Source organism: Callionymus lyra, chromosome 13 (assembly GCF_982586985.1).
Source record: "Callionymus lyra chromosome 13, fCalLyr1.hap1.1, whole genome shotgun sequence".
NCBI lineage: Eukaryota > Metazoa > Chordata > Actinopteri > Syngnathiformes > Callionymidae > Callionymus > Callionymus lyra.
Genome location: NC_141830.1, coordinates 24,322,451 through 24,349,045, shown reverse-complemented (window position 1 = coordinate 24,349,045; position 26,595 = coordinate 24,322,451). Strand labels below are relative to the sequence as shown.

The 26,595-nt window shown below is 41.9% G+C and overlaps 1 protein-coding gene across 2 annotated transcripts in view; it reads right to left on the bottom strand.

Annotated features, from left to right (window-relative positions):
* The window catches only part of LOC148067888 (exostosin-1), a 97,349-nt gene extending 71,739 nt beyond the window's left edge, over positions 1-25,610 (bottom strand). Inside the window, exons 1-3 of one of the 2 annotated variants that reach the window (XM_087805008.1) lie at positions 25,211-25,610; positions 23,540-24,025; positions 22,681-23,429 (exon numbers count right to left, since the gene is read on the bottom strand). In XM_087805008.1, coding sequence (XP_087661134.1) covers positions 22,681-23,429; positions 23,540-23,827 — 1,037 coding nt within the window. In that variant the 5' untranslated portion in view covers positions 23,828-24,025; positions 25,211-25,610. The remainder of the gene's footprint in view (positions 1-22,680; positions 23,430-23,539; positions 24,026-25,210) is intronic. The other variant, XM_087805007.1, reaches the window with a different exon arrangement.
* Between the last annotated feature and the right edge of the window lie 985 nt (positions 25,611-26,595).

The following is a 26,595-nucleotide window of genomic DNA, read 5'->3' as shown; positions in this document are numbered from 1 at the left end:
AAAACGTTTGAAAATCCCACCATTTGCCATCACTGTGGACACACCATCACTGTCAGAAGTGTACAGGAGCAGAACCGCTGGAATATTTGCTTGCAATGATGTTCGGGTAAATTCATGTTGTACATAAGATCAATATAAACTGGCTGCTGTGGTGGAGAAATCAAGCTCCCCCTGTGTCAACAGGACGCCTCACCTGACACATCTGGTGGTCATGGTATGTGATCAAACTTTTTCTAGCTGACTGATAAGCTGCAAGATCAAGCTCATGCTGTGGTGCATGGACTCACACGAGATGTTTGGAAGGCTCTCGCTGACACATACTTTCTATGGACTCGTCAGCGATGCCGAGAAGAAGCGAGAAGTACTTTGCAAAGAGAAAGTTTTGCTGTTGAGAACGAGGGAAGTGAAAAGGTGAAGGATCGACACAGACGGTTCAATCTGCCGCTTCTCGCCGTCGAAAAACACCCCCACCGCTGTCTTATTTTAGCCGCCTTCTTCCCGCAGGCTTCCTGTCTGACTCTCCGTCTCTCTGCAGCGACTCTGAAGTTCATTTATTTAGCGGCTTCTTCTCCTCCTGGTTTGACTCAGCCGTCTCTCTTCAGATATCTAACAGGTTTTCTAACGGTTGCCAGAAAGCCCCTCAAAAACGTACCACACTCTGCGCTCCTGAGAGAGAGACAGACAAAGGGAATCGATGTGTTTTGCAAGAGCCTGACAACGTTCCTGAGCAATGTCAGGAATATGAGCTGCGAGGAGACTCGCACTCCAGCTGCTTTCAGATGAGCAGCTCCAGTCTGCAGAAGAAGTTTGGTTTCATTAAATTCATTTGTGAGCTGACACGTGTCATGGGAGACTGAGACAAGGTTTAGTTACACTTTCACTTGTTTCCTGCTGGTGTTGATTCGCAAATACTGCTCATGAAGAAAGTCAAAAGGTCAACTGTCCGACTGAACACGTGAGCAAAATCAAAGGCAGAAGTCGACAGACGAAGGATTTGCACGACTGAGTGGACAGTTGTGTTGCTGTGACCAACACTTTAACACATTTACAAAAGCAGATATATTCGTGACACGTCTCATTTCAAGTTAAAACGTTACACTGATTTAACAATGTGAATTAACACCCTTAAGTCAACACTGAGCCAGGGTTTAACACGTTTGCTTGTTAAATAATTAACACGGTGACAGCGTAAACAAACTATAAGTATAACATTTTAACACCTCAATAGATGGCGAGAACACTAATTATTCTTCCCACGGTGGGGAAATGTAGGTTGTCACAGCAGTTTAAATAAAATTATAATTAATTAATAAAATCCTAATGTTATTATTTCTTTGAGGTGGTGAAGTTGGCACAAAGATTCGCAGGAAGTCGCCATCAGAAACGTAACCTTTGTGGCCATTTTGACCAAACAGACGTAGTATATGAAATAGAATAGTTAGGCGATTGTAGAAATAGTATTCAGACCGATTCGAGATCCGCTTTTGTCGCAGTGATCGTTTCTACTTTAAGGCCATTTTGTCCTCCAATTGGTCGCAAATTTGGCGCCGTAGATTCCGCCTGCATGGCTTTGTTGCCGAAGCCAGCTAGTAGTTTTAATAACAATAAAGAGCAAACAATTTAGAAAAATAATACAAAATATGCATATTAATTAATAAAGTTATTATAAATTAAAACAAACAATCAAACAATATTACATTTTTATTTATTACTTAATTAGTGACACCAACAGAGTTAACTATTCAACAGTGCATCTGAATTCAGTTGACATTTTGTAGTGTGAAATGCACATTTAACTAGTGTTTACTGCTGATAAGATGTACATTGTCCACTGGGATTACAGTTTAAAATGTGCAATATGTGAGTGAAATAATGTCTCAAAACATGTCAAAACACTAAGTAATGGTGACCGTAAATCTCTACATACAGAATACAGTATTAAAACATGCAAAATATTTTAGCCAACCACTCAGTCACTCTGATATTATAAATATTTTAACACATAATCTAATCAGCACTATGCAAAACAGTGATGAAAGGTGGGCGGAGCATGTTAAGCTATTAAAACACTTTTTTTAAGACTTAAAATATTTCTGAAATAAAACTTTCTTTCTAATGATTTTAACCAAGACTCACAACTTACCTTTTAGCTCAAACAAAATCACTTTTAGACCCAGTTTCTATCTCCCCTCACCTCACTGCCACTCCCACTCAATGAACTCATCATCCCTCTAACCTGTATTTAGCCTGTGGAAGAAAGGTTTGAAATAAAACATAGAACTTGATGATTTCCCGCAGGTGTGTTGAAGAGGTCCAGTGTGTCCCTCGCCTGTGCCCCTATGGAGCTGGGACAGTCTCTCATCGTTTCCAACATTTTATTAAAAAACAAGTTTGCGGCTGATTGAGGTCAAAGATATTCTCACAGGATTGTTCCCACTGACATCACGTCCTGCTACTGGATCTCCTTTCTTCTGCGAAATGGTTTGATTGACGTCCTAAAAGCTTGTTGTGTTGCTATGTTTTCTACAACCCAGGACAAGGTTTGTATTTCCTGCTTGATTTGTACGCAGCTAATGGACCCGCTGTTGGTGGTTGTGTGTGTGTGTGTGTGTGCATGTGTTGGTAAATCTATATGCAGTGGATTTGAAATACCTCCTGTAGCTAATACAACGGCTAATGGCAGAAATAATGATTGCAAATGGAACAGACGAGTCTGAACTCTTGTGCTGGAGACCAAAGTCAATCAACCTCGAGTGGCTCAGATAATTATATCTAATGTGCGTCAGCCCGTGAGTGTAAAAACATACACGAGTTAACTAATGATAGCTAAAAAATAAACTTTATTTCGATTAAAAATTAGCTCTCGTTGTTCCGTAATGGTGAGTTGACCCCAAAGAACCAGAACGTGAGCGACTCTTGAACGTGAAGATCAGTGAATGACCGACCATCATCGTGTCTGAACATCTTTGGTCTCCACACAGATGTAGGACGGCTCAACGTCAGCGAGACTTGAACCCGATTGGGCTTATCAGAATGGATGGACGGATCGGGAACTTGTTTGCAGTAAAGCGTGCTCTGATCAGCTTTTATAGACTCATAAATGTCACTCTGACAGCCCCGGCGACATGACGGCACATCAACTCTCACACACTCGACCCTGAATCGCTGTCATCAATCACTTCCACGTTCAACCTGCTGCGCAGCAACAAACCTGGAGGCAGGAGAACCACTTTATAGCAAAACAATATCAGTCACTAAAACAGTGAGGGCTCTTAACTGAGGAATGACTTTTCAAGACCATATTTAATGAAATAAATTGAGTTTATTTAATTCTGTGTAGAGTGAAGGTCAGTACACTGCCAGCACAACTACAATTATTTGTTTCGGATTTTAATTTCAGATTAAATCATCAATCCAACTCAATTTAAATTGCAGTTACAAAACTCTTAGCTGCTCTAGTAGGAGAACTCACATTTCCCTGATCTTTAAGACTCTGCATTGGCTGCCAGTTTCCATTTTTAAATTCTGGTTCTTACTTTCAGATCTATTCATGGTCAGACCTTCCATTAGTGATCTGATCCAGCCTTACACCCCAGCTTGGGCTCTGAGGTCTGTGGATCAGAATCTACAGATGGTTCCTGAACACACTTCCGGACCAGAGGAGATGCGTTTGATGGAGTCTACCGACTCCTTAAAGAAACATCTGAAGACATTTTTATTAATTTTCTTCTGTTTTTGTCTTGGTCTGTTAAAGTATGTATTTTAAGTTAACTGTGTATTGTTTTGATTGTTTAAGAGCTTTCAAGTATGTTACAGATATTGTTATTTTAGTGTTTCAGAGGCGTTTGCGCCGTAAGTGAAAGTGCCTGCTCTCTGGGTAGAGTCTCATTTGATTTTAATAATAAACTGTGGTTCAGTCAGTTGATAGCGTTCAGTCAGAATTGTAGTGCCTGCTTCAGTAACTGCATCAACCACACTGTCATGTATCAGGTGGCAGCGGACGAAACACAATTCTGCGGGTTGGGAAACTTAATTCTCGGCCTAAATCAATATTAAAAATTGAGCCGTTTCTCTCTTTTAAGTTGACTTGACTTAGTTTAAGAAGTACACCTTTTACCACAATGGATTACAACTTTTCTGTGTCCACACACACGTTTTGTTGTCTTCTTGTATTAGCATTATCTATATATTATTGGATATTATTTTCTGTTAAAGTGATGGTTCACCCAAAAGTCAACCCGAGTAGAAAGTTCGAGTAGAAAATTAGTGGTTTTCTACTCACCCTCATGTCGACTAAGGGTTGGGATTATTTTCAATAACAAGTAATCTGTTCCATTTTAGAGTTATAGGCAAAAATGTTTGTTAATTTTAATAAAAGCGTCTGGAGCTCAGTTGCCTTCATATTCATCTTCGTCGACGAGGACACTCAATACCTCAAAACTGCTCGTCTGTAACGTCCCTCTTGTATTAAAAATAAATAGTTTGAAAACAAAAATGAAAACAAGTCTATATTTTAAGCTTAAACTTATTTTTATGCCTTACTTGGGTGAACCATCACTTTAAATGCTGTGTTAGCCTCTTTTTCACTTCCTCATACTTTGGTTGTGAGGGTCTTTGTTTGAGTGTGGAATAGGTGTAGTTGATAAAGCACATATGTTGGCCCATTAAATATTCTGGATTCTTATTACGAAAAAAGAAAATGACCATGAATCTTCCTGCTCAGTTCGTCCAAAAAGACACTTAAAAACATCCAAATACCTCCAAACAGGAGGTACTCCAAGTAAACATCGCCAGTTTGAATTTTTGGTAAACTATCGGTTTAATTTAATTGAGTCTATCAAACAATACATTTTACAACGACTCACTATGGCCGTTTCCTCCGAGTCGTCCTGATCAACAATGATTCAAATCGTTAAACAAATGCCAATAAATATCTACGCAACAAATCAGCCGTTGTTATCTATCCATGCGGCACCTTAGCGGTCCGCTAGTGGCAGCCCTTCTTTTTAACTAGCTGATTATAGTCGATGATTAACTAGCGGCGGTAACATCCAGAGCACAACACAGAACATCCTTGTGGATTATTCAGAGCCTCTGGACGTCCCTCCAGCTGAGGTCAGCGAGAGAAGGCCTGGCTCCCCTCATTTGTTCAATATTTGCATCTCTTCAGCAAATGCTTGTTTACTTCATCGCCATTTGGCTGAGAGCGGCTCATGTGCGAGGGCCGTCTGTTCAGTCGGTGTGCTGGGAGCTGCTGCCCACACCTTGCCTGCTCAGGGACCGTCTTCAGCCACCGGGGCTCCGGCAGATGGTGCGGCGGGCCCAAACAATACGTTGAAAGAGAAGCTCTGGGCGGGTCTCGTCTCTCAGGGCCAAGACCCAGCACAGCATCGCTGCCGAACTCAGACAGTTAATCCATACTAGGAAATATCAATGTTGTTGTGAAGGAAACTTTTATAGAGGCATTTATTATCCTAGTTACAGCAGAATGTTTATATGTTAAAGAGGGAGAGTGAGTGAAATGTTGGTTCTTAGTGGACTTTTTTAGATTTCTGTCAACTGGGAAGCACTGAGAGAGCACATACCTCCCCAAAGGATCTCACACGTTTTTTCTCATTACATTGATGTTTCATTTGAGTGTTTGTGTTGTTTGCGAATGATGAAACCTTTAAAACATTCTTAACCCTTGTCTTACCTCAGGGTCAAGGTGACCCCAAGACCCGGACACAAATGTGTTTGTGGTATCCCTTGTGTTGTATCAGGGTCAAGGTGACCCGAAGACCCCGAAAAAAATGTGTTTGTGGTATCCCTTGTGTCGTCTCTGGACCAAGGTGACCCAAAGACCCGGAAACAAATGTGTTTGTGGTATCCCTAGTGTTGTCTCAGGGTCAAGGTGACCCAAAGACCCCGAAACAAATGTGTTTGTGGTATCTCTTGAGTCGTCTCAGGGTCAAGGTGACCCGAAGACCCAGAAACAAATGTGTTTCTGGTATCCCTTGTGTTATCTCAGGGTCAGCGTGGCCCAAAGACCCGGAAACAAATGTGTTTGTGGTATGCCTTGTGTCGTCTCTGGGTCAAGGTGACCTGAAGACCCCGAAACAAATGTGTTTGTGGTATTCCTTGTGCCGTCTCTGGGTCAAGGTGACCCAAAGACCCGGACACAAATGTGTTTGTGGTATCCTTGTGTTGTCTCTGGGTCAAGGTGGTATTCCTTCCATGAATACATATGCAGTGGTGGAGGTCGTTTATCATTTGTTTTTGGGCCTTCGGGTCACATTGACCCTGAGGTTACTCAAGGGTTAAAACCAGATTGGAAATAAGAATCTTAAACATACGATATAACTTGAAAAATACACATTTCATTGACCTAAGCATCAACTGTTCAGAAATCCTCCACATTTAAAAAAAAAATGTTGTTATGGTTCTATTATGGTCACATAATAGAAAGTGAATTTACACACCAACAACATCATCTTTAACTTCAGGGTAAGGAAGGTTATCCAGAACGGTTGTGCTCCAGGTCTCCACACAGCCGAGCAGATGATAATTGTTCGAGTGAGTTGGTCACTTGCGGAGGCGGAGAGAGCTGAAAATAATTCAGTTAAAGTTCCGACTTTCATAAGCTTTTCGTTGCCTGCGAGGAATTTAGACTAACTTCATTACTTCATGGAATAGATACAAACCACAACCATCGACAGAAGCGAGGAGCAGCGTTTTGACGGCGAACAAGAACGTTTCTTCAGGAGCCACCTTAGGAAAGGTGTGCCTCTCGTTCACGTTGAATATTTGATGACTCGTTATGTAAAAAAAAAAAGTCCAAGGACTCAAAGCCGTTTTTATTTTAGCATTTAATTTATACGTAAATATACACAATATATATACATATAATTACATTTTTTACGGAAAAGTTATTTTCTCCAACGTATGATTCATACTATTGTAATCATTAGTCAACAATAGAAGTAGATGCGTTGTTTTTCAACCTGTTCAATGTGGAAAGCTGGAGTCAGAGGAGAGAATTGATCCTCACGATTAAATCTGTCGCGGCGTTCCTCCAGGTCAGGTCTACGTTCCCACGCATCTCTGCTCGTCCATATGTTCTAGCCTGCTGCTGGTGGAGCGTCTGACCTCACGCAGACACCAAAGTTTGTGAGGAACGCCACGGGCAACGATAAATACATAAACTGGAAAGCGTCGGTGTCAGCACAGCGAGAGTGTTTGTTTACAGGATCACGTTCACGTGCACGTGCACGACACGTCTGCTGGAGCCCGTCCTGAACCGGTCACGTGGTCGGCTGGTTCGCCAGGTCCGTCACCAACACACGCCTCGATATGTTTCAGGGAAATTAATTCAGTGATGGACTGTATTGATACCGTGTCGATACTGTGTCACTCAATACTGACCCCTGCTGGACCTTAAAAATCCCACCAGGCTCAACTGACACTGATTTTATGACCTAATATATAGTCTTTGTATTTTATATTGTGTTGTTTCATATCTCCATTGACATTTTAAATATCTAAGATATTTTATACAGTCAATAAAAAATGAAAGTGAATGTTTTATGAATGTGGATTCTTGTGGACTGGGATTTTTTATTTAAAAAAAAAAGTTTTCCAGAGTTTTAAAATCAAGTCAGTTTGCCTTTTTTTGGTGTAATTTCTCCTGCAGTGAAAAACCAACGCTCATGCGGAAGAAAAGCCTCAGCATTGAGGAGGTGGATTTTGTTTTTTTTAAATAAGACAATTCTGTCGCACAAATTCGACATTTAACTGCAGAAAACAATATGAATAGTAAACTAAGAGACACTTTAAAATTAATTTGAATTAACAGAGATCAAGTGGAAACTTAGAGAGGAAAATTACGGTAAATACCTTATTTTCCGATACAAGATCAAAATGGTACCACGTTTAGTGAGAGGCTGCTCTATAGTTCTCGTTTAGAAGCGCAAATTATCTGCGATCCTTTTAGTGGACGCATCCCGTTGACAGATGCTCTTCCATATAAACACAGTTTGGCGCATCAACGTCAGTTTCGAAACAGTCCGGAGCTGTGTCTCACATCGCATACTTGCGTACTTAAACTTTGTACTTTTAGTGCAGAAGTGGTACTCAATTCTTATGTATTAAGTATGCGAAATGAAGTGCACCATGCACACTAAATTGGCTTACTAAAACGCCCACAAAACGAGTATGGATCGATGAACACTTTCTGCCCTTAACGACTGCCATCTTATTGACGTCGATGTTGTAAACGGAAGTTACGTCAAATATATATGTATATGTATAAAAATATATATTCATATACTTACAGGTGCATTTTTAGCCAGCAGTAGGAGGATGACACGTCTTCGGTGCTGATACCAGCGTAAAGATCTCGCGAATATTTACTTTCTCATATTTCTTAATCCAAACCAAATGTGCTGCCAGCAGGTGTCGATAGTGTTCCTACAGCTGGTTGAAATCACCGTTAAATAGCAGTAGAAGAAGAAGGTCGAGAATTTGCATAATAGTTCGTGCGTACACTATCCTGATGCATACTAACCGCCAGTGCACTTAGAAGCCTTACAAGCCTCGACACCGTAAGACACATTAGCTACAAGCCATTTTGAGGAGCCTGTTCTTGAGAGTTTCTGTATTCGTGCAAGAAAAAGGAGTGACCATCTGCTATCTTGCCATACTGAGAACTCCAGGCATCAGTAAAGTGACATAGTACATGTTCCAGACCCGTATGCGTCGTTGTAACGTGCTAGCTAAAACAGATGAGCTCCGCTAATGTCGTAACTGTCGTGTCAAACACAAACATAATAGTCGCCAGTGCAGCTACACAGCGGGGCGTCTGAGGTGATTTCCTGTGCCGTTGTCGTGCTCATCTTTCCGTGCTTGCCGGTGCGACAGCGGGAACCGTGCAGTCGGGGGCCGACGGTAAATAAATCAAAGCGAGGTCTCGGCCTTCCGCGTGAAAATGCCCGTCTTCGGCGGCGAGGTGGAAAACTCAGAGAACGCGGAGTGCAGTTTGTCATCCGCCGCGGACGAGCTGGACACACTGGTGAGTTCCGGGGGTGTGCGTGTGCACACCGGAGCGGCAGAGGAGGTGCGGCGCCAAGCTTTTAAGAACTCTCCAGCTGTGCGTTTGGGAAAATGGAGCGAGCTGTCATTTGCATTGTAGCTCAAGGACGAGAGCTGCGTTAACCAGGCGTGAGGGACTTCACCGACGTTCAAGTCTAAATGCTGCGGTGAATTGCTCCATCCACGAACCGGGCTTTATTGACTCTCAATCACACACCAGTGCTTAAAAGGCAGTTTCCTCGTCTCATTTTTCATGGGAAAGCACCGGATGCATATGTCGGGTTGTCATCGTGGGCCGCTCCGTCACCATAAAGGACAGGCAGTGTTTGTTTGTGGGTAATTCATGTTGAAGAATGTGATGTTCTCGCGATGCGTTCAAGGACTTTAGTCGGTGGTTCCAGCGTTAATCTGCTGCCGATTTGTAGAAGCACTAAATCATAAGAGTTACTGTTTCACTCATTTACAGGTTTATTTTTTTAATAAACTTGACTTGAGCAAGCATCTTGACGTGTCAAGAGCAACAAGCAAATTCCTACTTCTGTGAAAATATGATATTTTTGTCAAAAAAAACACATTTCAGACAGTAACAATCGATAATACCAATCGTTATTCTTCCAACAAATGCCTCACGGACAAACAACGATTATTGTAGCACAATGAAAATTCTGCTTTGAGGTCTTCAGCTCACCGTCGACTTTAGGACGGACCGTTATCTTGAATCCGCAAATAAAATATACTTTTGAATGTCAAGTGTTGTTGGCTCGAAGTGCAGAAATGTGCTCGAATGAACGTGTTTTGTTAAACTCGTGAGGTCTCCTGATACCGAGTTAACAAAAGTTTTTGTTAGCTCGTGGCCTTTTTTTATTCAACAAAGTGAAACCAGCGCCAGAATGTACACAACCAAATGTCAACAACTCTCTTTGTCGCAGCAACAGAAATGCACCTGTTTGACAAACATTACTCTCTTTATCTCCCTGGAACACCACGAGGTACAACAAAGACTTGGGGGGGAAAAGGTTCACGTGCTAAATGTCAGAACCGGGTGCCGACGCGAAATCTCCAAAGTCTTGACAAGGTGTCGGCGGCGTACGTGCGAGCGTGTGCGTTATACGTGTTGGAGAGCGCGACAGTCAGCAGGAACAAACATATGGCTGCATTAAAAATAACACAGGAGCAATTATTAGAACATGTCACGTCTGCCGACACGACGAGACCACAGTCGAGTCGAGGGGGGAAACTCAGCAGCAGACCCCCGAACCGGACCATGAGACTCGAGCACGTTCTTGAGATGCTCGGCTTCAGTCAGACGATAATAACTCTGTGAATCATCAACAGATGTATGAGCCTGATCTGAGTCACAGAAATATCTCCACAAGCGATAGATAATAATCTGATATCGAGACGCGTTATTTGCCGACAGATAGAAACACAACCTAATTGTGTCATAATGACACTGCAGGTAACACCATGTGTGGAGCGACGACACTTTCTCCGCCACACTTAGACGGAGAGCGGCGGACACGGAGCCGGGAAGAAAACAACTGCTCTGAACCATGACGAGGTGCAGGGGCCGAGAACAACCCGAGGGCTTCAAGTGCATTATTAGGTTTTCATCATGAGACTCAATGAGCTGTGAATCCCCGCTGGCAGACTTATGGAGCGAAGAAGAAGCTTATGGCAACAATACAGAAACTATTAAAGAGTCGTGGCGATGTCGGACGCGCCCGTAAATACTGGAGACAAAGTGAGTGTTAGATAGTTTGATAAAAACTGCAGCAGATATTTTTGTAGCTTACACTGATCAGGAAGTCACCAAAGCATGTGGTGGTTTTCTCTGTTTGTGCTGTGTGTGTGTGTAGATGTAGGTGTGTGTTTGATTCATTGTTGGCGTGTTGTGTGTGTTTCTATGTTGAGGTGGTGTGTGGGTTTTTATGTTGAGGTGGTATGTGTGTTTCTGTGTTGGCAAGGTGTATGTGTATTGGGATTGTGTGTTCATTTCTATGTTGGGCTGGTGTGTGTTTTTTTGTATGTTTCTATGTTGGGGTTGTGTGTGTGTGTTTCTTTGTTAGGGTGGTGTTTCTGTGTTGATTTATTGTGTGTTTTTGTGTTGATGTAGTGTGTTTGTTTCTGAGTTGAGGTATTGTGTGTTTCTGTGTTGATGTACTGTGTGTTTCTGTGTGATTTAGTGTGTGTGTTTCTGTGTTGATGTAGTGTGTGTGTTTCTGTGTTGAGGTGGTGTGATTGTTTCTGTGCTAATGTATTGTGTGTGTTTCTCTGTTAAGGTGGTGTGTGTGTGTGTGTGTGTGTGTTTCTGTGTTGATGTAGTGAGTGTGTAGTGTGTATCTGTGTTGAGGTAGCGTGTGTGTCTCTCTGTTGAGGTATTGTGTGTGTTTCTCGGTTAAGGTGGTGTGTGTGTTTCTCTGTTAAGGTGGTGTGTGTGTTTCTGTGTTAATGTAGTGTGTGTGTTTCTGTGTTGATGTAGTGTGTGTGTATCTGTGTTGAGGTAGTTTGTGTGTTTCTCTGTTAAGGTGGTGTGTGTGTTTCTGTGTTGATGTAGTTTGTGTGTATCTGTGTTGAGGTAGTTTGTGTGTTTCTCTGTTAAGGTGGTGTGTGTGTTTCTGTGTTGATGTATTGTGTGTGTGTTTCTGTGATGTATGTGTTTCCATGATGTATGAGAGCAGATAAACACAAACTGGTTTTGTACATGGCCTATTGTATTTGCCACCAAATGCTAACATTTAGCATGTATCATGCTAATTAGCAACAGTACTAATTTACTCTGGTGTTGTAGAATTTACAGACCACATGACTCTTGACCAAGTTGTAACTTCTTTCATTTGATTTCAAACCAAAATCTGCCCAAACATCAGCTTTAAAAGCTGATGGAGTCACTATATCCTCTCGTCCTCAGTAAGTAATGACTACTGCCATCTAGCATAAATAACCAAGCATAAATATTTGCATGTTGTGTGTTAAATTAATTAATTCTACACACCATTTATTGAAATATAAACCATAAAAGATCAAAATAAAAAAACACTTGATATTTAAACAGTGCAGTTGAGTAACTATCTTGAAGAAGAAACATGTCAATATTTAAGTGTATTGATATTTTCTTACACCCCTAGTGTGGAGACAACCATTGAAGAAGAGGCTGCACATAAATGTCAACAGTTAAACACTTTTTATCGGAGCTGTTCTTGAGGGTCCTGCATCATCTGCACTCGGACCTTCTTGAAACTGTAATTGGGATTAAAGACCACTAACCCAGGCCCGGAATGAGCTCGGTCTTCGTTATGTTGCGGCGTTAGCGTCACGGCTTGTTTAGCATCCTCCTGCTGTATTCCATTATCAAGTGTTGCAGGCGTAAATTGGCCGTCCGCCTTCGATTCTGGCTCCGGTGTCATCAGAGGACATTTGGAACCGTAATTGCTTGTGACGCCTGAACCCAGCGTGACTTAGGAATCAATACTGTTCACAAAATATCATATTAATCACCCGCCACACTGCGCCTCAGCTACTGTCTGTGGTTGTGTTGGCCTGGAGCGCGCACGCACACACACACACACACACACACACACAAGTGAGCGCGGGGAGTCTCTGTGCAATTAATTTGTTTTCAGCTTCATCTAATCTGCGGTCCCAGGACCAGGAAGTACACAAACAGTGAGGTTTTTTCCTCTTAAACTAGGTGACCTTTGACCCTTGACCCAGAAGGTTTGTATGGTTAGTATGTGCTTCAATAGTTTAGAGTCCTTCCTTAGTCTGTTGTCTCTCACGGTCTCATGATGGCAAAGCATCGTCAAAGTGATTGACAGCTGAGGCATCATGTTTACTTTTAACCATAACTTTGTTTTTTTTATTGCCTGAAGACATTCTTATGTTGAAAAAATGTCTTTACAATTATAGTGTGTTTGTGTTTCTGTGTTGGGGTTGTGTGTGTGTGTTTCTGAGTTAAGGTGGTGTTTTTATCTTGGTTGGGGTGGTGTGTCTGTGTTGAGGTGGTGTGTGTCTGTGTTGAGGTATTGTGTGAGTTTCTGCCTTGAGGTGTAGTATGTGTGTGTGTCTGTGTTGAGGTGGTGTGTGTTTCTGCCTTGAGGTATTGTGTGTGTTTCTGCCTTGAGGTGTTGTGTGTGTGTGTCTGTGTTGAGGTGGTGTGTGTGTGTTGAGGTATTGTGTGTGTTTCTGCCTTGAGGTGTAGTGTGTGTGTGTGTCTGTGTTGAGGTGGTGTGTGTGTGTTGAGGTATTGTGTGTGTTTCTGCCTTGAGGTGTTGTGTGTGTGTGTCTGTGTTGAGGTATTGTGTGTTTGTGTGTCTGTGTTGAGGTGGTTTGTGTGTGTCTGTGTTGAGGTGGTGTGTGTGTGTCTGTGTTTAGGTGGTGTGTGTGTGTCTGTGTTGAGGTGGTGTGTGTGTGTGTGTGTGTCTGTGTTGAGGTTGTGTGTGTGTGTCTGTGTTGAGGTGGTGTGTGTGTCTGTGTTGAGGTGGTGTGTGTGTGTCTGTGTTGAGGTGGTGTGTGTGTGTCTGTGTTTAGGTGGTGTGTGTGTGTGTGTCTGTGTTGAGGTTGTGTGTGTGTGTCTGTGTTGAGGTGGTGTGTGTGTGTCTGTGTTTAGGTGGTGTGTGTGTCTGTGTTGAGGTGGTGTGTGTGTTCTTGTGTCGAATACATTCAAAATATATTTACAAACATAGTCAAATAAATTATTCTGAACACAATTTACCCTGAAATTATACTGACAGAAGGAAACTATTTATTTTTGTTTGTTTTATTTATAAGAAATGTCACTTCTATTTTTTTTTTTAAAACCTTAGGATCATTTAAAATGTACCAGTTTGACCCAAGAATCCAGCTCATGAGGTCAAGTCAGTCAGTATTTCTCCTCTAAACACTAAAACAAACTGGAGTGAAACCAGAGCCACAACATCATTGTGTACTTTGATCCTCGGCTTCACAGCAGATCCAGAATTGCTCGCGCACATGTGATCGAAGCGAGGCAAACACAAACTGAGAAACATCATCTAGTCGCCGCGTGAACTGGTGTCCCTGCAGATCTCCTTCATCACATCCCATAAAACCGCAGCTCTTTCATCGCAGCAGCGAGCCCTCCGCTTGGACAAACTCTACGTGACGCAGAACATCTTCAGAACCGACTCCTCGTGATGAGACACGATGATGCGGCGCTGAGAGCAGCACGACAGAGTACATGTATCTACGGCAACAGTGCGACTTAAGCTGGCGAGTGATGGCGCCTCCGTGACAATAGGTGGCGCTGTCAACTTGAGAAGAGACGCCTGGAAATTCATCACGTAGTATCCCTTGTGTTGTCCTTGGGTCGAAGTGACCCATATGCCTGAAAATAAATGTGTTTGTGGTATCCCTTGTGTTGTATCTGGGTCGAAGTGACCTGGACGCCTGAAAACAAATGTGTTTGTGGTATATCTTGTGTTGTCTCTGGGTCGAAGTGACCCATACGCCTAAAAACAAATGTGTTTGTGGTATCCCTTGTGTTGTCTCTGGGTCAAGGTGACCCGGAGGCCTGAAAACAAATGTGTTTGTGGTATCCCTTGTGTGGTCTCTGGGTCGAAGTGACCCGGACGCCTTAAAACAAATGTGTTTGTAGTATCCCTTGTGTTGTCCCTGGGTCGAAGTGACCCGGACGCCTGAAAACAAATGTGTTTGTGGTATCACTTGTGTTGTCTCTGGGTCGAAGTGAGCCGGAGGCCTGCAAACAAATGTGTTTGTGGTTTTCCTGTGTTGTCTCTGGGTCGAAGTGACCCGGACGCTTGAAAATAAATGCGTTTGTAGTATCCCTTTTGTTATCTCTGGGTCAAGGTGACCCAGACCTGAAAACAAATGTGTTTATAGTATCCCTTGTGTTGTCTCTGGATCAAAGTGACCCAGGACGCCTGAAAACAATGTGTTTGTGGTATCCCTTGTGTCGTCTTTGGGTCGAAGTGACCCGGACGCCTGAAAACAAATGTGTTTGTGGTATCCCTTGTGTTGTCTCTGGGTCGAAGTGACCCGGACGCTTGAAAATAAATGCGTTTGTAGTATCCCTTTTGTTGTCTCTGGGTCAAGGTGACCCAGACCTGAAAACAAATGTGTTTATAGTATCCCTTGTGTTGTCTCTGGATCAAAGTGACCCAGGACGCCTGAAAACAATGTGTTTGTGGTATCCCTTGTGTCGTCTTTGGGTCGAAGTGACCCGGACGCCTGAAAACAAATGTGTTTGTGGTATCCCTTGTGTTGTCTCTGGGTCGAAGTGACCCGGACGCCTGAAAACAAATATGTTTGTAGTATCCCCTGTATTGCCCCTGGGTCAAGGTGACCCAGACCTGAAAACAAATGTGTTTGTGGTATCCCTTGTGTGGTCTCTCGATCAAAGTGACCTGTAGGTTCGAAGACAATGTGTTGTGGTATCCCTTGTGTTATCTCAGGGTCAAGGTGAACGACCTCCACCACGGCATATGTATTTATGGAAGCCATGGAGGTCGTTGAAATTGACGTAAACCGATACATCCTGTGAAAGTGATATTTTCTGTCTGATGTGAAACGTGAATCCAGAAATCAACAGACAGAAAACAAATGTCCATTTTCAGGGTTGAACTTCAAATATGAACTTGAAGGTTCAGGACCAGCATAAGTAGGACCTGATCGACGGGTCGGTTTGACCCACTGACCAATATATCCTCTTTGTCATTAATGCAGTGTAGGAAGTCTTTACCCCAGTTCATACCAGAGCTGCACATGAAACCATGAGGCATTAGAGGGTCTGACACCCGTGGACCGGTCAGCCGGTCATAATGCTCAGGCCAGTGACTCCCTGTCCAATCCATCTCGCCGTGTTTCCGCTCTTCGACCAGCTCTCCTCGCGCCAAGGATGGATGACGAGCGGCCCGAGCACTATTACTTAGACTCGGCAGGTTGTCACCGGCGGATGATGAATGGTGGGAAGAACAAATGAAAGGCAGCAAACGACAACAGAGAAATAAGAGTGAGGTGAGCCGAGCGGCGGAAATGAGACGAGGGGGAAGACGGCGTGATTGAGTGGAGTTGTGTTTATGTTCCCGCTCAGACAGAGCTGGAGAAACAAGAGCGATCGGAATGACTGAGATGCCATGACACTCGGGAAAAATAATCTTGTTCTGCACCACAATCCATACGTGACATCGAATGACATCACATGAGCGCTGGAGCCGAACACTTTCGACCAATAGTGGTTGATCCAAAAGAACTAAAACTAATTTGACAAAAAAAAACAACAACCATTTATTCAATAGAGGATTAAAAAATAAATGATTTATGGTGGCAATAAAATTGAACCTAAAATGCAAATGTGGATGATAAATAACTAGAAAAGTAAATAAACAAGGATTTATAAAAAATCCTAAAGTGATAAGAATTCCAAAGAAAGTTTTTGACAATTTAGAAATTAATATTTCGAAAAAACAAGAATATGCTCTGCCTTAGATACTGCCTTATGTTCAATATAATCATCTATAAAAGGCAGCAAATTAAAAATGTATATATTGAATTTAGAAAACGTTTTGTTCAATAATGATCAAAATTCTATGTGTACAATTTTTTTAATATCCTTTTTTTTTTGGTAAGGTTTTAAATTTGTATTTAATATAATTTCACATTTTTACACGTTGAATTCTATATTATAGCTCCAATTATAGGAAGATTTACAATATATGCACTTTGTTCTCTTTATTTGCACTTTGTTCTTGTTTTTAATATTTTTTATGAAACTATCATCTGCTGTGAACTGGAAACCCAATTTCTTTTTTAATAAAGTATATAAATCTATATAAATTTTAAAAAAAAGTTCAAACATTTTAATGTCAAATCCAAATATTCAACATTTTGATATTTTGATTTACTTCCATATTAAAAAGCTATAATAATATAGATAATAAAACATATATAGATGTACATTTAAATACATTTTTAATGTATAAACTAAATGTAATGGTAAAAGTTACATGTTTGAATTAAAACAAAAAAAGAGACAAATTATAAAAAACATTGTGATAGACTATAAGAAAGATAGTAAAATATCTTCATTAAAAGTGGGGGAAAAAATGGTCATCGTTTGTCAAAGATTAAATTAAAATATTGAAGCAGGAAATCAGATTCATGATTAAAATGAAAAGGTTAAAAGTGTAGTTCAAAAATGAAGTGAGAGTTGAATAGTAAGAACCTCAGCGATGATGAAATGTACGTGAAGCAGAATGTTGAGTCGACGTCAGCACCAGATTAAATGAAGAAATCTTCTGCTAATAACCTAAAATGTCATCTCTGAGGACATCTCCCAGCCGCAGATACATTTGTTCCATCTCCCCGTCAAGACTGACAGAAGGTCGGCGAAAAATAAATGTCAATCTATGTTTGGCTTTCACTCAGCCAGACGGACCATTAACCTCTATTCATCTGCCGCTGACCGCGGCGCGCTACGAACCTGATCGATACAGCCGTGTTTTTTTGGTCCTCACAACAGTAACCTTCGGAGCCAGAGGAAGATATAGATCCCGGAGGTCCAGTCGTGAAACCTGCTGCACACACGTGAAGGAAATGGTTCTGGATCTCACTCTGGACTGAAACGGTTCCTTAGCCTAACAGCTAGCCTATAGCAGCTAGCCTAGCAGCATTAGCTAAAAACAAGCTTTATATCCGCAGATATATTGTAAAACATTCTTAACCCATGATTAATCAATTGATCAAATACAATGACAAATGAATGGGAAAACGGAAGAAAACCGAGGGAAAATATTTCTTACTTTGTGCAACTTATTTTTTATTATCCAATTATTGAGCATGCAAAAAATAAACATCAAAATTGAGATGACAGAGATTTGACGAGTCACAATAACGAGCTAAAGGCTGCTAGCCTCGGATTAGAACAATACAATCGACATACATTATGCTCAAGGTTATAATATATTTAGTTTATGGTTTGAATTTCAATAAAGTGTGCTTAACGTATATATATATATATATATAATAACTTACAATTAACATGCAAATATTCAGAGGATTTGTCGATTTTTGTTTGGCAATTAAACATCTGGCCACTAAATGGCAGCAGTTATTACGTCTTCCACAGCTAAAGGAAAACAATGAAATTGCGCAAGATCCCAGTGATGAATGAGGTTGAGAGGATGCAGTCGACTCCAGCAGCTTTTAAAGCTGATGTTTGGACATATTTTGGTGCGCAAGATCCCAGTGATGACTGAGGACGAGAGGCTGCAGTCGACTCCAGCTGCTTTTAAAACTGATGTTTGGACATATTTTGGTTTCAAAACAAATGAAATCAGTTACGACTTCGTCAAGAGTCATTTGGTCGGTAAATTCTGCAAGTACTCGACAATACTACACGTATATCCATGTTACTACAGTATCACGATGAGGCAATCCGAAGCCAGCAACCGTCTCGTCAGTTAGGAAAAGTTGGGAAACGTCGACTTTGAACTCTGCACGACTCTGCCTCTGAACGGCGAGTCATGTCATCAAAGTGATGAGCGAGCTGCGGTTAAATGCAGATTTAAAAACGCAGTTTTGTTTAACAAACTGTTTCGGAAAAGAGGGTTTTTAAATTGGGCCACATGACAAAGTTCTTCAAAAGTTCTCTCCCTCAGTCTCTCAGCGAGTCTCTTCGGAAGTGACAGGCTGCTATTATCCCTCATGCTGCTCTTCATCATGACGCGCATCAAAGATGCACTTAGACAGCAGTAAAACCTTTTCCACGCTTTGGTTCCTCCCGGCAGCGGGGACGAGGAAGACAAGAAGGCATGGGGACAGATAACGGAAGTGAGGGAATACATGGGAGAGTACGAGGGGAAGAGTAAGAGAGCGATGATGAAGGTGAAGAGGAGGACAGATAAGAGGACGTTGATGTGCTTTAATGGAACGTCTCGGTGCAGAAATCACAACAAACACACTTAGGAGCCTCCGAAGCGACGACAGCCGCCACCCACATGACCACGGCTGACATTTAAATTAAAACATCCAGAGCCTTCGCTCCCGTCATCCATATTGAATTGTGCAGCTGCCAGATGTGGCAGCAGCTGCGTCTCCAGCTGATCTCACTCCGAGCACAGACGTGCAGCATTAATAATAACTGGCTCAGCCTCCTTCTTTATCCACTTAGCACGCTGCAATTAATGTCTTATGAGGAACGTTTGAGGATCTGTCAGGCTTGAACCCAAGTCTACATCCCATCGGGGACAGTCGTCCGACAAACTTGAGGCGTTCTCAGGCCAGAGTTGGGATGTAATCGTTCACCTTGAGCCGCACAATAAAAGCATCATCTCACAAAACTCAAGCTTCGTCCTCTGGCACAAGATCATCTGATGCCATTCTGGTTATTGGACTGGATTAAATCTTGAAAATGGGTTTGTTCAGAAAGGAATGAAGGGTTCAGAAATCTCCAGAGACCAGAGAGAACCCAAAGTTGGAAGTTTTTCTTGTTGGAAACTTTGCTATAGGATGTGGATACATTATATTTAAAAAAAAAAAAACCTAACAAGAGGGTTTCAGGAAGAAATATTTCAATTGGTCAAAGAATCAATTTGTATCATTTTACAAAGTTATACATAAACTAACAATCAAGTATTTTATATTAAAAAAATAAAAGTGTCCCCATGAAATAAACCCCCAGGGTTGAATAACGAAAAATTATAAATTCACCATTTCATCCATCACTGATGAAAAATTCTAACCATAATAATTTTGTTGACTATAGGACTGATTCAAAATGTAATTTGTCGTGGCTCATATGAGTGAAAATTAATCATGAATAGATATTTATCAGAATTAAATCTTGTATTGCCAGCCTATTGAACACAACACAGGAAGTTGTTTTGGTGGCAGTACAGAATATAAAAATGAAATAATACAATTGAATAAAAAACGATTTACAAAATAAAATTAATTACTATAAAATAGCATATAAATAATGAATAATTAATTTAGAAAAATGGAAATACATTAAAATCAGAATTAAAATAAAAACAACAGATTCATAAAATAAAATACATAACCATAAAATGGCATATAAATAATGAATAATTAATACTAAAAGATACAATCAAATAAAAACAGATTAATGAAATAAAATACATTATCATAATTTGTAAAAATGGAAAATAATAAAAATCAGAATTAAAATTAATATTAAAATAATAAAAAACGATTAATGAAGTAAAATACATTATCATAAAATGGAATATAAATTAATTATAAATAATTAATAAAAAATAAAAAATAATTAATTAAATTAAATAATATTTATGATCCAGTCAGCAGACGGGTAGAAAAAGTTCTTGATGTTTTTTTTGTGTTTTGTCCAAAGACTGGTTGAAATTGTCATTGTAAATACGGTGTATCTGGATCATGTTGTTCAATCCAGTGTCCAGATCCTGGGGAGCAAATAATGTGATCAAAATGACAAGGGTTATATTTTTTGACCATCTGGCCCTGATGTCTTCTTGACTCAGCAAAGCTCTTGTCAAAGTCTCATGGAGATGATGCTCCTCGTTTTGTAAAGAACTTTGCATGAAACACCAAAATACCAACAAAAAATATTCCGTCAAATAGCAGAACCCTTTCCACGCCGCATCATCGACTCCGGATCTGTGGAGTCTGATGATTTGGCAGATGCCATTTAAGCGCAATTTTGGGAGATTTGATATGCAGAATAACATGGCGGCGAGGCAGATGGCTTGAATCTGTGAATTTTGATCACATCCCGTGAAATTGCCGCGATTAAAGGGAGAGGAAAATAAAGTCAGTATGCCTAAAGTACTGCGGGAAAATCTAAAGTATAATCTGCAGTTCAAAACATTTGCAATGTCAAGACACCTTACCAGCTGAAACCTTAGAACCAGGAGTGATTCATAACCTGGACCGCCCTGTGCTGGTCATAATGTTTGGACAGAATGGTGTTAGAACAAATGAAAATTAAAGGTGTCATCAATGTGACGAGGTGAGGAGGAGAGAAGGTTTATGTGACACGTCTTCTTCACTTCTGACTGAAACCGTCATGAAAGACGTGTCAATGACCTCGATCGAGCTTTCATCTGACGCAGACCAGAACTTGTTCACAGCTGATATCAAACCCTCTGCGCGAAAAAAAAACCTGTGAACTCTAATTCTCTCAGACGCTCTTATTTGTGTACAGTAACATGAAGGGTGTACCCCGCTGTGCTCAGCAGGGGGCCCGGATCGCTATCTATCCCCATCACTCACAGCTTGATTCAATCGGAGGGCAATTACCCGGAGCTCGGCGGACTGGGGATCTTCATCGGTTTGTGTTCCGTCAACGGAGTCCGTTGGGTTCTGCTGTGTGTTTGCCGAAGACGTCTGTATTGACTGTCCGGCACCAGAGGGATCGCCGGCGAACAGGCTGCCAGTCAAAGACCCCCCGCAGGGATGCGGCTAATAAGAAGCGAGGGCTTGACCTGTTCAACGTTCCTCACTTAGGTCACCCATGCGACGACATCATTGTACACTCGAGGTACAGCTACATCTCAGACTTGTTCCATGCCGGGTTGTCCAGTCCAGTAAGCGATAAGTGACCAAGAGTCCGATCCAGTTAGTATCAAAGTGTGTTTGTCAACAATCGTCTCAGGAAGCAGGCTTTCGGTCCTGTCATTGATTATCATTATCTAGCATGTGGTCCGGTATGTGGCACAGTGTACTGTCAACTAGTGATGACCCGATGAAAATTACGCTCTAACTACTGAACTATAAAGGTTCTATTGCGTTAAAAGAACATATTAAGAGACAAAAGGAAAAGAACGGTGGGATAAAGGGGGTGAAGGGAGGACAAACTAACAGATGGTTCAGCATCCAAGCAACTCATCAGGTTAAAACTATCCCAAACAAATATGTATTTATAAATGTATTGAGAGAATTCTGTACATGGACATAATATATTGAATGTACCTTGAATAACCACATGAGCCAATATTGCCCAGCACAACCCAACTGACTACACTTTTAATCAGAACTTTAATTAAGAAGAGTGTTTTGGCTTATTTAGGTTGATGCAATCAGAACATTTCATTCATCTTCAAAAGGGTAAATCAGCTATTTTGATTGACAACTGAGTGATCCAATGAGATATTTAAGTGCAGGGACTCAATGGGTAAATAAAGAAGCCCAGGTTGAGGGCTGGTCTAATCAGCTGGAACTTCAACACAAGTCCAAAGTCAAAGCCAAACAGACAAAAAAATGCCAGGTTCTACAAGAATACCTGGGTTCATAGATGACGTGTGCACCATTATCTGGACAGAAAAACCCTAACCCTTACGTACAAGTACAGGCTGGATGATCGGCTGATGTCTATTTATGTATCTCATCTACACAATACTGTCGATGGACATATCGAGTACCCCTGATTTAGAGCCATAATCAGACTAAAGGAAATCTAATAATCCATTGCGTGCTGTATAAAGTTATCAACATCTGAATGACCATCACGTGGTGGTGGTTGTAGCTTCATTACTTCTGCAGAAATCTGTAACCTGCCACTACAGATTCCTGTTACCATGACCCTTCGAAGACAACGATGGAATCCACACAATCACAGAGAAGTAAAACAGGTCTTACTTTGAGTATTCGTCGTTATCTCTGTCGCATCGAGAGTCCTTGTGCTTCTGCCAATCCTTGCCATGTTTGCACGTGGTCAGCAGAATAATATCCTCCCCGTTATGAATGTGATAAAGAGCGTTCCTGGTCTCAGACCCAATTCCAGTCAGGTAGCGCTTCCCTTTGAAAACCAGCCGGTACTTCCTGGAGCGTGTTGAACGGTTCAGGGTGGTGAACGCGCCCCCTGCTTTTAGCGGGTGATCCTTGGAGAAGAGAGGTATGGAAATGTCAAAGTTTGGCCTGAAGTTGACCACGTAGGCACTAGCCTTGGCCAGCATGGCCTGGCCCACCTCGAAGCCCAAGTCCTCTGAGTAGTCAGGCCAGGTTCCAGAGTAGAGGTTGAAGATGAGGTGGTTCCTGCCATCGTTCCATGTCGGTAGGCTTTGGATCCTGGATTTAACGTTCTGGACGTACTGGCCGGACAGCTGGTCTCTGTCCAAGGTGTCCACGGCCAGGACAAACACGCATGCTTTCGTAGGGTCCGTCGTGTGGAAGCGGGAGTCCTCAATAGCCGTCAGGATCTTCTGGTAGGTGGTGGAGATCTGGTCGCCCCTCTGTGCAGGATATATGTAGATGCGAAATCCGGCCTGGCAGCGGGAAAAGTCAAAACAAGTTTCCATGCGGCAGCGCTTGTTCCGGTAGATGTTGTCGCGGATTGCCCGTCGTTCACTTGGGGAGCTGTGTTGGTGGTGGACCTGAGGACTATCCTCCTGCAACCAAGCACGGCGGCAGAAGGGAAGCCAAAAGAACATGTAACTTATCTTGGTAAATGAATCGTACACATTTCTTCTACAGTCCCAATATATAAACAAGTACGTACCTCCTGCTCACCCCACTCCAGGTACGGCTCCAGTGGTTGTGTGGGCTCTGGCCAGTGCCGGGGGGTTCTGGACGGGCTTCTTTCAACGGGAGGCTGAGGCCTGAGGTGGTATACTTCCTGGCTGGGACGGTACACCTGGTTGTCGCGCTGCTGATACTCAGGGTACTGGTAGGGGAGCTGCGGGTACGTCTGTTGCTGGAACTCCGCTATTTTCAGACCCCACAGGTAGATGAGGAAGATCAGACCGGCCCCCACAGACACGAGCAGGTACCGCTTCTTGGCCTGCATGTGTGCTGTGGGGGGAGGGGGAAAGACGTGGAGTGGGGTTAGGGGAGGGCGGGGGATCTTTCCTGACGACGGACCTCCGAAAGAATTGACAGGAGAGGAGAAATTCAAAAGGGAAAGAGGAAGTGGCAGAGGAGGCAGGTTAACTCCACCCTCGAAGAATCCGCTCTACCCACAACTCAGCATTTTGGGATTCAGTCACTGAAAAGTTGGAAGACAAGTAGCTCAATCAGTAACATTGTATAACATTATAATAAAAGATTAACAGTGTCATGTTTACATGAAAGAGCAATTTATCAGCAAATTTTCACAGATCAAACAACAAAAAGAGAAAAACGGATGAATAAAATCAAAAAGACCTGCGGAGTTCATGATAAATGAATTTGGGAAATAGTTTTAACAAGATGAATAATTAGTTTGAAACTTTGATTTAAATATTATTGTCTAAATGATTTTTAAAATATTTAAGTTTAAACTATAAAAGCACACACAAATATGCAGACATAACATACATTACAATGTAGTTCATGCGGTGGATGCTAAAGTGCTGTGAAATAAAATTTATTTATTTATTATTACACAAAGCTATATCCAATTTTCATTTCTTCAAGTCATTTTTCTTTAAAATTACATTATGCATTGCCAAAGAATTTTCCCACTTCAGCATAAAACTTTAAAAACATGTATTTGTCATAGAGCAGAAGATAGACTTCAGTACAGAGCTAGCACTAGCTTAGCTAGCAAGTAATATGTGTTACTGGGGGGTAAAGTAAAGCTTAATAGTCAATATAAACATTTCAATGAGAGCAAATAAATCACATCAAAATTTGTGGAACCTGTATGCTTTTTTTTCGTGTCACTTAAAGAAACAAGCAGGGAAGCAAACAGAAATGTCCCCTTGTGGGACAAATACAAGGAAAAATCTAAAAAATCTATCGAGGTTATTATTTTGCTAATAACATTGATGCATTTTTGATTTTTTTTTTTACTTTACATTTTGAATTATAGTGTTGACGACAACAACACTGAAACATTATTTACGCGACTTTGAAGAAAACGATCTGGAACGATAACGTTTTTTGCAAAATTCTTAAAGAGTAGATTTTAATTTTAATTTTTAATTTAATTTTAAATAAATAATTGAGTAGTTATAATAATTGTCTGCTAATATGATTTAAACATTGTTTTAATAAAATAGCAGGTTACGTCGGGAACGAATGAGAAAGTTGGACCGAGTAAGTCAGGTTAAGTGATTTAAAATAAACTGTGTTTAAATGTTTTTAGTTGGCTTTAAATAAGTAGCTGTGAATCGGTTTCTTATTAAAAAACTGAACCTGAACTGAACTAAAACATCTGACAACACAAGAGCTTGTTTCATGATCGCACCTGTTTACGGGGAACACCTGTGTCCGGGCGGCAGCTGGAGCTCCTCATCCTCCAGCTGGACACGGACACATCCGCCGCCGCACTCGAGACCACTTGACCGGGGTTCGACTGGTCCACGGGTCGCATCCCTCCGCTGCAAACTTTCCCGGAGATGGACCCTCAAAGTCGGTGTTCGTCCGGGAGCGATCACGCCAAGATTCCACGGGAGATCCACGAGCCGTCCACGAGCGATCCCGAGAAGCACATCCCAGCTGTGACGGAACGATCCCAACTTTGCTCCGGATCCACCCGTGGGCTCTTCCACGGTGACGGCCCAGGAGAAGTGCCCACGGAAACGAGGAGGGTCCGCGTCGAACAGCTTCAGAACCCGAGGTTCGGTTCACAGCTGCTCCTCATCTAGACTCCATCTTTGTAGTCCAGGTTCGAGACACTGCGAGTCAAACTTCCTCCTGTGTTCGAGGACTGTGTCTCCAGCAGAGCCGGCTGCAGCGTCTCAGACTCTCCGGGCAAGAGCCCCCACCCGCCCTCTTGTTGGGTCCTTTTGGGAAAAAAAAAGGTGTGACCAATTTAATTCTCCCTGTTGTGACGTCATCACAGGAGCTTGAATTGTCCGTGTTTGTGTGTTAATACATTAGGTGAAAAGTTAAAAAAAAAGTCAACATTTGTAAGTAAACAACATAAATACAGAGATTGCTTTATAATATTAATGTGGTGTTTATACAAGTTTTCCGATCATGTATGTTTTGGGCGTCCATGTTGTAATGTGAGGGTGTTGTTGTTGATAAAGTGACATCAGACAATCACAGACTTATTTCAACGTCTCCAGGAAGACGAAGGTCGATGACTCACGTTAGCTTTATTTCCGTCTCCTGCCGAGACTAATTTCTCTCCTAATGGACAAACAAATCAAAAACGTGTTGTTACTGTTTTCTCTTTTATTAAACTGCCCTCCTTCCTTCCTTCCTTCCTCCCCCTCTCTCTCTCTCTCTCTCCTTCTGTCTCCCCCCCTTGCCCTCTCTCTGCTGCGGGTTAATAAGAGTTTGATTTATCGCGAGGCAAACTTCATCCATCTGAGCCGCGGCTGCTGAACACTCGCAGCATTTTCGAGTGTTCGCTCAGGTCCGGTCCGCCTCGCGCTCACATCCTTCAACGTCCCGCGCCGCTGCTCGTCCCCCCAACTCCACCAGCTGCGAAGACGTCTTGAGGGACATATTGGAGAAGATTATACAAAATCCGACTTGGAAGTTAATCTGTGTTTCGCGTCGGAAACTAATCTTAGTGAAATATATAAACACAAATATACGTGTTGATAAAGGGTCACAAGGGTGACGTACACTTGGCGGGTCTAACATCCGTTCTACTTCATTTGGTGCTCGCCCTCTACC